The sequence below is a fragment of the Triturus cristatus genome, chromosome 5_2 (assembly GCF_964204655.1).
Source record: "Triturus cristatus chromosome 5_2, aTriCri1.1, whole genome shotgun sequence".
Taxonomy (NCBI): Eukaryota; Metazoa; Chordata; class Amphibia; order Caudata; family Salamandridae; genus Triturus; species Triturus cristatus.
The window spans coordinates 393,260,914-393,273,577 of record NC_140588.1 but is presented as its reverse complement, the minus strand read 5'-3'; the positions used below and the strand labels follow the sequence as shown (position 1 = coordinate 393,273,577).

Sequence of the window (12,664 nt, the reverse complement as noted above, 5' to 3'; positions counted from 1 at the left end):
CTCTTTTTCACTTGAATGAACCAGTAAAGTTAAAGGTTTTCTTTCCGTACCCATTCACGCCAGCTGAGAGAGCTTTACATTCTCTTGATGTGAAGCGTTGTTTGAAATTCTACTTACAAAAGACCAAGGATATCAGGCGATCCAACCAGTTGTTTGTGGCCTATGGCCAAGCCACACTAGGGACTGCAGTAACAAAGGCAACAATAGCCAGATGGCTGGCTTCTACGATTCATTTCTGCCATGACGAGCCCAACAAGCCTTTACAGAGAAAGGTCAAAGCGCATTCTACCAGGACTGTAACCGCTTCTACAGCATTGTTTGCCGGAGTGACTTTGGAGAATATCTGTCGTGCAGCGACATGGAAAAGTGTCCACACGTTCACAAAGCACTACTGTCTGCACTCTGCACAACAGGAGGATGCAGCCGTAGGGCAAGCGGTTCTTCGACATCTTTTTCATTAAGATCAGATTCAAGTATTTTCTCTTGATATATTGCAATGTTGCATGTAATTGATTTATGTTTCTTCGCTCCATATATGCATATTTTTGTGTTAATAATATTTTTGCATTATCTGATAATGTTTCTTAATATGCATTCTATTTCTTAAAGGTTTATTTAGGCAATTATGTTCTGGCCTTTATGGATGTATTGGGGGAATTTATGAACCTTGTCTTCCACCATCCGCAAACGACATTTTGTTGGCTTACTGCTTGCTATTCTGATTCGGGCATGTGAATCTATGAAAGATACCCCAATATTGGATAAGAAAACAAGTTACTTACCTGTAACTACAGTTATCTAGTATTGGTATCTTTCATAGATTCACATGCACCCACCCTCCTCCCCGGCGAGACAGTTCTTTATGATTTGGGTTTACTGCTTCCCTCTTGTGCTAAGAAAATCTGAGGAGAACTGCCTCTGCTGGGAAGGTTCTAGAGGGTGCTGGCAGCTGATTGGTTGGAACTAATTTTTAGTTTTTTTCATAGAATAAGGTAGATAGGCTACTTAGGTTTAGGCCTTTTGGCTTCCTTTTAGCCTACTACTGTTATTTACTTAGGGCACTGCTTTTGTATTTTACCGTGGGACTCCCGCCTCGGCGACGGGGAATGATTCAGGTATGTGAATCTATGAAAGATACCAATACTGGATAACTGTAGTTACAGGTAAGTAACTTGTTTTTATCCTCATTAAACATTATTGGTGCTCTTTAAAGGCTAAAAAAACATCAAACGTGCTTGCTTTACGTACAAAATCGGTTTGTCTCTATAGTGCAGGTCCATTGGAATCCAAACCAAAGCTTATTTAGCCATGAAACCTCCCAAATATATGACAAATAATGCTGAAAATCAGTCATTCCAAGCTAAAGCAGCTAGAAATTGGGTATCCATCCCATTAAGCCTTCACACTGAGCTGCCACTCTGATCATTCCACAAAAATCTAAAACATTTTTGTGCAAATATATCCGATACATTGTGCCCCATTTGCTAATTGTTCAGGATTACACCTTCTTCTCACCCACATGTTTCTTTCATCTTTATAGTTGTTTGTTGCAAGGACACTTCCTTACGCCATTGATGTGTTGTTACTTATAAAGCACTCTTTTACGTCTAGTGTGCAGCTCTATAATAACCAGATAAATACAAAGATGCGTGGCATTCAGGAAGAACAAAACCATTAAAGGACAAGAGAAAAGAGTGAAAGTCTCCTAGTAGAGCACCTGGACTGAGATTAAGTTACTAGTTTTTTACCATAAAACCAGATGAAACTGGAGACGAAGAACCAAAATGTCAGAACCTTGCCCAACTTCACTACATAGAGCTTTGCTACCACCACGAAGAAATATCCCATGACTCGAGTAGAAGCAGCACTGTATGCACCAGTAAGTACAAATTACTCACGGTAGTGGCTTTTCTCCCCGTAACCCTAAATAACACTTCTTCCAGACAATCCAACCACCAATCTACACTCGGAAGAAACATTGTGCGAAATGAAAAAGGAAGGGACTAAAAAGTAAACTTGGGCACTCTATTGTCTGTTCCTGCAACTCAACCTTCATCTTTAACTCGTTTTGGGCTGGGCAGAAATGACTTCCAATAATTTTACTGGTAGAATATCCATTGCATATTCTATTAGCCAGGAGAAAGGTTAACTTGAAACTACCAGTGTAAGTGTCACTACAATGTGAACTTGTGCTAAAAGGAATCATAGTTCACTTGTGTCTGTAATCATCTCTCATTCTTAAAGTGTTGTTCGTTACTTTTGTAATTTTGGAAAAAATAACTATTTACGTCCAGATTCTAATTTTCTTTTTAATTGCATTTCAGTCATTGAAGAAACTAAATCATGCCAATGTTGTTAAGTTAAAAGAAGTTATCAGAGAAAATGATCATCTATATTTTGTATTTGAATACATGAAAGAGAACCTTTACCAACTCATGAAAGACAGGTAATATTATTTTTGTACATGCTTTTTTAACACTCGAAAGAACCGGACCACTTATTTTATCAGTCATTTACTTATGTGGGTTATTAAGCATATAGTATGCTTGGACATGAGATATATTTTTTACGGATGTCTGATTGGAAGCCTTCCATAACACACTTTAATCAGAGCTTCCTCAGGTCCTAAGCGTTCTATGCCCATGTCACAAAGCCGTTGTAAGGGATACTTACAGGTGCAAATTCTTGCTTTATGCAGGCAAATTGACTTTTGTAATTCACAAAAACTGAATTTTCAGTAGAATGTATTTATTCTTAACAATACACATGTAATGTTATGAATAAGTCTCTTACCTGGTAGGGAATGAGCATTTCAAGATTGTGGTGTCCTTTAAAAGTTAGGAAACCCAACAGACTCATGTGTTTGTTAGTATTTGTAGGCTTGCTAATGACCCATTCCCACCCTGGAAAGAGCTGGAGATTTAGTTCTGTCAAGGTTAGGGGTAAGTCCATTTCAGGGAAACTATGAGAAAGGACCACCCCTAAAACTGGTGGTGGTTTAGGGAAAGTTTTTTTTCTGCCAGGAAGAAATGAAAGAGCAATTGCGCTTATTTTGACAAGCACTGTTGTATACTTTAAATGCACAAGTGTGGCCATCATCAATCTTTTTGAGGAGTACATATGGTAGCCTTTCTGAACTTAAAAAAAAGGTCTAAATGTGGACCTGTGTGTGTGACTAAATATGTGAGTACTAATTTTATATATATATTCAAATACATATGGCAAGATAGATATGGTTACGTGTGTATATATAGATATATATATCCTGTATGAATTGATTTCGGCTAGATTACATTGTTATTTTGAAGTAGTTTTTATACTCAGCATCCTCATGTCCCATTGCTGTTTGGCATGCTTTTTATATGCATTGCTGATGATACCTAAAATAAGTCATACTGAATCGCCATTAGTCACCCATCTCATTAAAGTAGATGTGTTCAGTCGGTGATAAGGAAAAGGTTCCGCTTTCCCCACTCACCGGAAAGATGTATGCTGGGATATGCAGTCACTACCAGAAGGCTGCAGCTGCATTCAATAATGGGCGGAATCCGCTATACTCCAGCCAATGGGAGGGCCTTTGAAGATTCAAAGGAGGGAGCGAGTATTACCCAGTGTGAAAGGCATCGGAGGAAGGCACACACCGAAATGCATTATGCCTTGCAACAGTGAATAAAGGGTAGCCGCAAAATTCCCCACTGTGTCCTCTGGTCTCTTCTTTGAAGTGATCTCCTGTGCATGTTTTCACGCGTTGGCCAGTTACGCGTGTCAGAGGACCCGTCTTTCAAAGAGGCGTGCGAACAACATTGGCATCGTGGCATATTTCTCCAAGGGATTGGATTTTGCCAGCCCACCTCAGATACAGGACAAGCAAGCGGCGACTGCAATCAGCAGCCCGTGACTGCACGGGGACTTGTGATCACTGCATCTACCCATCACGGCCCGGTTTATCACCTGGATTTGGGGTTGAGGCGTTGGGGACTTGAGGCGATCTTGGACACTTGTATTATGCGACCCACTCAACAGTCATAAAGCCCTCTCCCCCCTTTGCCAGGCACAACAGCGCTCACAGTGGCAAAACGTGTTCCGCTTTCCCCACTCACCGGAAAGATGTATGCTGGGATATGCAGTCACTACCAGAAGGCTGCAGCTGCATTCAATAATGGGCGGAATCCGCTATACTCCAGCCAATGGGAGGGCCTTTGAAGATTCAAAGGAGGGAGTGAGTGTTACCCAGTGTGAAAGGCATCTGAGGAAGGCACACACCGAAATGCATTATGCCTTGCAACAGTGAATAAAGGGTCGCCGCCAAATTCCCCGCTGTGTCCTCTGGTCTCTTCTTTGAAGTGATCTGTATGTATATATATATATTTCGGCTAGCATACATTGTTATTTTGTAGTAGTTTTTAATACTCTGCATCCTCATGTCCCATTGCTGTTTGGCATGCTTTTTATATGCATAGCTGATGATACCTAAAGTAAGTCATACTGAATCGCCATTAGTCACCCATCTCATTAAAGTAGATGTGTTCAGTCAGTGTTAAGGAAAAGGCTGCTCTATAGATGCTCTTAAACTCCTCCATGGTAAGGTTTGAGGTTTTCAACTAACTTAGAAGCAAAGAGGAAGATGAGATTTCTGACTTATAGACCTCAACTACGATTCCTGTGACCCTTTTTAAAAACAAAATAATAAAGGTGCTTGCTGATTTGCAATACTTTGAAAAATTAAGAGCCCAAGAAAAATGTGTAAATGGCACTCACAACGTACAATGATACTGTAAAAGATAATGCTACTGTTTTGGTTTTTCAGGTTTGTTAGGTGATCTTGTAGAGGATATCCTTATATCGCTTCAGTTTGTGTATTGTATATTTAGTGTGGTCACTACTGCTTTCTTTTACACCTCTCTGGTATGCAGTAGAACTACGTTGTGTGAAAACCAGAATGAACTAGTTAAATTGATTGATAAAATGTGTAGAATCCAACATAGGCTCAAACGGCAGCTGTCTCCAAAACACTAGTCAACAAACCCCTGCAAAGACCAAAGATGAGTTGGGATTGTTAAGTTGAAGAATGCCTTCCTTCAAAGGTATTCCAAATGCCATTCTTTATATGGAAATTAGAAAAGCATCCTTTGTGAAGAAGTCCGTTACCACAATATCCCATACGTAGCTGTAACTTTGCAAGTGGTAGGTAACCCACATTTGGTGATGAGTTACTTTGATGTATGTCCACTTGTACCTTAAGAAAGTGGTAGTAGTACTTCCCAGTAAGAACAGCAGATAAAGAGAACAGTTTGGTGCTAGCTCAAGCCTATTAATGCACCCATAGTCTTAACATGATCTACAGGCTTGGTTAACTGAGAAATAAATCTTTATGTACATGTTTGTATGTAACCTTATGTAAGATTTATATGCACCCTGCACATATCAAACTTTGATGGGTTTCCTTTCTTAAGCAGTGATGAAAAGCTTCAGTTAGTAGAAATAAAATTGTGTAGGAACGTTATATTTTAATTTCTTTTTATTTACTTATTTATTATTACTGTGGTTGGTTTAGGGAATTAGGAGGGTTATATCCGAGACATCAAGTCCGGTTCTCCTTTCTTGTAGTTTCAGGTCTCTTGACGAGTGACTGATGCTGCCAGCTTGATGCTAATTGCCCTTCCAGGCCAGAGCATCCTATCAGGCAATGCCACATGGAGGTCTCTCTGCCAAAACAGATAGATCGATATCATGACAATGAGAAACCAATGCTGCAGTTATGCAGTGTGTCTTGGTGATAATGGATGTTAATGCTGTTTTTTGGCTCCGTTCTGGGACCATTTGGTGTCCCTATATATGCAGAATCTGATGCTGTTGCATAGACCCTACATCTGGATTGTATTGTATATTTTATTCTCCTGTTCGTTTCTAGGTTGTGTCTCCCTGGGAATCAATAGCAGACATTTCAGGTGCTGTCCTAACAGTTCTATTGCAGCAAATTGAAAGAGTGAGATATCTGTCTCAGTCGAATTTTGCTTGTTATGATAATAATAATAATCCACATTTGTAAAGCGCAAACAATCACCCGTAAGGGTCTCTAGGCGCTGGGGGCCGTTGGGAAGATTAAGCAAGCTATGGTGCTGGGCTAATTTGCCGCCGGTGCTGGGGATCGAACCGTGGTCCCCAGATTCCGGAGTCAGTCGCCCTGGCCGCGGCGCCACACCTCTTCCCACTGTTATCTTATTATGATTTTTCAGCCAACCTGTCCACTCTAGAAAAGAAGGAACTAATTCCAGTTCAGTATTCAGTTGGTCCTTACTTAGGCTAAATTCATGACTCGGGTAGTACTTCAAGGTGGATATCAACCAGTTTGACAAAATGGATCAAATAAAATCACTACCTCCCACACCTCATCTGTTCTTTCCAAGTTGGCTATGCTACTGCTGAATTGCCAAAGGACTCTCTTTTCCAAAGACCATAGTGTTATTTGATCTAGTCACAGGGATATGAGCACATGATTGCTAGAGTGCATTTCCCTTCTTTTTCTGAATGCCAAGGTGAGCCTCGTCTTTAAAGCCAGCTGCTGGTTTCCTTATTTCAGGAGGAAATTACGAATGAAGAGCTTGTGATATGTGAACAACATGTGATGAGTCCAGAATGTGGAATGAAAATCTAATGATTCAGTTGATTGCCTCATGCTGGATCACCTATATGTTACAAAATGTTAATTTTGTAGCCTTTTCATAACAGAAGTTAGCCACCTAGATTTTTTTTTAAATTCATATTGCACATTTAATGGTGGACTTTAATTCCTCCTTGTTCACCCGGATATTGGTCAACTCTGACTTCACCCCAGCTATGGAGAAAGTGGCTTTTGCTATCTGGAGGATCAAAGGGTTTTATAGAGTCAGCAACCTGTCAAATCTGGCGTTATGTCGTTTGAATATCTCAACGAGGGTGGTATTCTGAAGACAGAACAATACCACTATTAGCAGAGTAATCATTGGGCCTTGAATACCTTCATTAAAACTCATGCTTTTTGAAGATTTATTCATTTCAGAAAGAGGGTCACTACTAGAAAGGGAGACAAGAAACTTATCTCGCACACATACACTGTCTTTACACCCACAACAGGCAAATTTTAATGGCAGGTCACACTTCCTTTACCTCCTTCTTAACAGAGGAATCATAAGGGTGACCTCCCTCGAAACTTTCACTTTTGTCCTCCAGATTCAACGAGGGCAAATTGAAGAAACACCAAACAAAGCACCAAGAAAAATGTGTAACATGGCAGAGGCTATATAGAAGTACCCAAGAGGGGAAAAAGCAAACCAGTTGCAGTAAAAACTCTTACGAACATTGAAAAAAATAAACAAAATCCTAACACAAGAATTCTAACTCGAACACGGATAGTAAAAGCAAGGGAATGAGGAGTAGTGTATGCATATTTGTATGTATGATATTTCTGTAGCGCAAACCTAGCTAAAAATCACTGGAGCACTGTACAGGGTCAAAGAAGAGCATAAAGTCAAAAGAGTAATAAGTGACATTGCTGGGTTGTGTATGGTTATGCATTGTGATCTAGTGTACTTTAAAGAAGGTAGTCTTTAACTCTTTACCAAATTGGTGCAATATTGGGGCAGTCCTGATTGAAACAGTCATGTTTTTCCAGATCCTAAATGCATAGATCGAAAAGGTCTGCTGTCTTGTTTGTTCTTTTGTACACTTCCCTGCAGTCTAATGGTGCCTTGACTGTGGGTGTGCTAAGAAGCACCAGAGATGGTGAGCTTTTCTGCAAGATAAGCAAAGGTGCTAGTCATGATGGCTTGGTAAAATATGCATCTGGTTTTAAAAATGGTGTGGACCACTAAGATTGATTGTATGAAATTAGGTCTCTAGTTGGCAGAGGTTTGCACCCTGTGCAAGTAAGGACCACAATCCTTGTCAGGGTAAGCTAGATGCACACTTTAAATTAACCTGTGCTCACCCTCTGGTAGCTTGGCACAGAGCAGGCAGGCGTAACTCAAGAGGCAATGTGTAAAGTAGTTGGGCAACACACATGCACAGTAACACTATAAAAACACCACACAAAGACTCCACACAGGTTTAGAAAAATAGAGAATATTTAACTAAGTAAAACAAGACCAAAATGACAAATCTAATCAGTAGAAGTTCGAGATATATATTTTTTTTTAAAAGAATAAAAGCCACGCAGGGATGTCTTTAGAACACTACTGTGTCGGTGTCGAAGGGCACTATGTCATGTCCGATTTGCGCAGTGATGAGGATGTGTCAGTTTTGTAGAAAATGAGCTGCAGAACCCACTTCCAGGGCCCACGACTGAAGGGCGCACCTCAGACAAGGGTAGGACTCACAAATGGCAGGTTTCTCAGAAGTCTTTTGTGTCCCTGAGACGTCAGAAAACAGGAGGCAAGCCAGCAAGCTCTTGGAGTCACTCTGGGTTCAAGCGAGATGGGTCCAGTCCTTGTCCTCAGCAGGGCAGAGATCAGCAGGCAGTAGGGCAGCTCAGCAAAGCAGAGAAGCAGTTCTTCAGAACAGTCCATCAAGGCAAAGTGGCAATCCTTACAGCACAGCAGTCTTTACTCCAGTGGAGTTCTTCCCAGGTCCAGTAGTGCACTGATTTGGTAGAGCCAGAGCCTCAGTACTTCTACCAAAATGTGTCTTTGAAGTGGGGGGCTGGGGTGACGTAAAAGTGGTTCCCTGAAATTCACAGGTTTCCTTTCATCCCAGCCCTGTCTGCCAGGCTTTCTGTGATGGGTAATCAGTCCTTTGTGTGGGGACAGGACACAGCCTATTCAGATACAAGCGTCTGCTCCCTCTCTGCCCAGAAAGGCTATAAGAATGCAGGTGTGTCCTCTGTCACACACACCATTCCTGTGTTTGTCTAGAGGGAAAGCACAAAGTGTAGCTGTCACCCAGCCCAGCCATGTATTGAGGCAGGCTGCAGGCACCCAGTGCAAAGTTAAAGGCAGAGAACTGTCCACTTTCTAAAAGTGGCATTTCTAAAATAGTAATATCAAATCCAACTTTACCACTAAAGAGGATTCATAATTATCATTGCAAAGATATGAAACATGATTTAGCTACTCCTTTGTAACCAGGAATTATAAGTGTTTTAAGGAATTCTCAATGCTAGCCTATTAGAGGAGTTGGCCCTACAGTAGTGAAAAGCTCATTTTCAGTTTGTCACTGCCAGGACATGTGAAACTTAAAGTAGATGTCCTACCTTTTACTTACACAGCACCCTGCCCTTAGGGCTACCTAGGACCTATGATAGGGGTGACCTACGTGTAATAAAAGGGGAGTTTAAGGCTTGGCAAGTGGTTTTAAATGCCAAGTCGAAGTGGCTCTAAACAGCACACACAGGCCTTGCAATGGCAGGCCTGAGACAGGTTTGAAAGGCTACTTGTGTGGGTGACACAATTAGTGCTGCTGGCCCACTGGTATATTTTGATTACAGGCACTGGAGATATGGTATCTATACCCATTTACAAGGGACTAACAGGTATACTAAATATGCCCATGAGGTACACACCTATGTCACCATGTTTAGGGGCGTAGCACATGCACTTTAGAACTAGTTAGCAGTGGTAAAATGCTCAAAGTGCTATGGCCAACAAAAAGATACAGCAAAAAGTGGAAGTAAGCAGGCAAAACGTTAGGGGAAGACCACCCTATGGACAACAGGTCTAACGGAGTGTGATCAGGTTGGAGGTGATTGGTCATATCTCTTCCGGCCCTTAACCAGATGTGCTGTATCCTGTAGGAGGCCCTTAAAGTGTGCCAGTTTGGCCATGGAGCAGGTTGGTATCATGGTCCAGATGCAAATGTACAAGGGCTTACACATACGTTCTGGAGTCATTTTCTAGAATAACTTGTTTTACTTTCTTTAGAAGAGAGACTTGGTACCAGGCTGACTTTATATTTTTGGGCGTGTGTTCCTTGAGAGCAAGATTTTCGTCCAGAGTGAATCTAAATGGCTTGGCATTTGGTGAAATTTGGGGCTCAAAACAGTCATGGTTCATGTGATTGAACCAGATTTATACTATTTCTTCTTTGTTGTTGTCAAATATTATGATTTCTGTGGGTTAAAACTATGATGAAGACAGACCCTCGTACGCTGAGTCGCCCCGAAGATCAGACTTTGAGCCCTTATATAAGAAGCTAGTACTGACACCTGTTCCAATAACCCAGGAAACGGAATGCCCCCATCTTTATTTGAAAGATGCATAGAATTTATTTTATTTTATTTATTTATTTTATTTAAGTGATTTGTAGAGCGCATAACTGCCCAAAGGCTTTCCAGCGCTAAGAGACCAATACCGCAAGAGAGATAGAAGTGGTTTGATAATACTGATGGAACAGCCAAGTTTTGATTGACTTCCGGAAGGCTGCTCATAATAACATTATACTTATTGTTACCGAGAATCGTGTTTTATTCTCTGACCACTAGATGTCCCAGACCTTATAAATACACTGCAACAGAGTGGGGTCTGCGAATTCTCAAACCCTCATTTCACTAGGTGTGCAAAGACTCGTGGTTCCCAGCCATTGAGGCATAAACAGATTGGGAAAACACCAGGACAAAAGAGGTGGGAGATTGAGCCATGCTGACTGCTTTCAAACTAAACTCGAGTTGTAAATGCACAGCAGTGAGACATGAAATGATAAAATTAGTGACATATTGATATCTTATACCACTAAAATTACATGTACAGCATCCCTAGAAATCTGACGCATATCTATGTGGGTGTGGCGGATCACGCACTCTAATGCATTGGTTATTCCATTACCCGAAACTGCACTCTTATTGTACAAGTGCCCTTGAAGCAAATAATACCTTGTTCAAGGCCACAATCCATAGGTTCCCCTCATAAACACTACTTGGCCTAAGCAACAAATGGACCTTTTCCTTATTTTCTCGAAGGGGTAAAGAGATGCCACTTTTGCTATGCCATTATGGCCTTATGGAATAAAGCGCGGTCACCAGACGTTGGGTAGTAGATAAGTGAGCTGTGAGTTTTCTCGGGGATGAGGAACAAAGAGAAGATGCTTTGAAAAAGATTTAGGCACCATTTTTCACTTTTCGAAAGAAGTAAGAAATGTGTGTCCACTTCTCAAAGTGATGCATATATTTCCAATGACAGCTTCACTTATCAACAGATGCAAAGTATAGGTGCCGCAGAGTTATGGCAGCTCTTAGATCCATGCCTTGTGAACACGGAATATGCTTAGTTGTGAGATTGTGTATGTTGGTGGCTTCCAGAGGGGTGGAAGGATGGGGCAAGAGGGGTTGGGTATTTTGATACCATGTTGGTTAAGATTGTTTGTTCCTTGCCAGCCTTTGGTTATAGGCGACAATATGTGTTACCTAAATACCAATAAAGAGATTTGAGCCATAAAGATAGGTTGTGTGTCCTCTGCTAGAAACATGGAATCTTAAGAACTTTATCTTTTTAGGAACACATTAGAACAATATTTACTTTGCTGTATTACCTTATAATGCAACTGTGAAAGCTTTCATATAAAATAACAGGTGAGTTACCAGGCTGTGAAAAAATGCACCTTAACATAAATTATAATTTTCTTTTTCAGCGAAAGGCAAATGTATGTGGGGCCAGATCAACAAACTTGGCTACTCCAGAAATGTATTACTAGATTCCCACTGCAGGAAAATTGGGAGAATACTGTTTCTCCAGTACCTGTTAATTTTCATCCATTTTCATACTTGTAAATTATTTTAGAAATTTAGCTTTTTACTCCCTTTAAGAATTTTGTTTCAGTTGCCATATCTCTGTACCCGATGAGGAATTTAAAGGACTCTCAGCCCAATAGTATAAAAAGAGGTCCTTGGAGACAGACTTGAGGGTTTCAGCTGTAGGCAATACATGTTATTACTAAAGGTAAAACTTAAAATTAATAGATTATAGCATCTGAAATGTCTGAGTTTTTACCTGGAACCAAAGGATATTCAGGTTTTTGATAATATGTAATAAATGACTAGCATAACGAGCTAAGGGGTAAAACGTAAATAAAAACATGCAAATTGTCTCACAACTGCCATTACAAAATCATTTACGAAACATGTTTACAGTGTACATTTGCAAAAACTCTAAAAATCCAATTAGAAGAATCATATATGGGCTATTTATGAGACCTGTGTTTTTGTGTGTTTAGTTTATTGCTTAAGGCTACACTACTCTTAATATTTTAACAGGTGTTGAGGATTCTTTTTTTATAGGGTCATATATTCTAATTAATGTAATGTTGGTGTGTTTTGTATTTGTTTAGATCATACATTTTGTTAAGTCTTTAAAGAGCATGTTTCATTAACCGCAGCCATTGATCAAATTATTCAAAATTGTTGGTTTGTTTCTTCACAGAAATAAGTTGTTCCCTGAGCCAGTCATCAGAAACATTATGTTTCAGATTTTACAAGGCCTAGCATTTATTCATAAGCACGGTAGGTTTTCTTGAGGATTAGAGCTGCTCTTTTCTCTCTGGGTGTAGGTTTCACTGTTCACAGACGAGCATACAAAGTCCTCATCATTGTTGTTACTTCTAATTCATTCCATTACCATAGTCATGCCCATGGTCCAACTTCCATTACCTGTGGCATCACTGTTTTGTGATTCAATTAAACTTGTTCATCTAAATTTATTAT

At 40.3% G+C, this 12,664-nt stretch overlaps 1 protein-coding gene across 6 annotated transcripts in view; it reads left to right on the top strand.

Moving 5' to 3' along the window:
* MAK (male germ cell associated kinase) overlaps positions 1 to 12,664 on the top strand; it is a 553,788-nt gene that overhangs the window by 177,228 nt on the left and 363,896 nt on the right. For 4 of the 6 annotated variants that reach the window (XM_085607275.1, XM_085607270.1, XM_085607274.1 and 1 more), the window contains exon 4: positions 2,325 to 2,446. In XM_085607275.1, coding sequence (XP_085463401.1) covers positions 2,325 to 2,446 — 122 coding nt within the window. Of the gene's footprint in view, positions 1 to 2,324; positions 2,447 to 12,383; positions 12,464 to 12,664 lie in introns of all 6 variants that reach the window. The other 2 variants (XM_085607273.1, XM_085607269.1) reach the window with 1 other exon arrangement.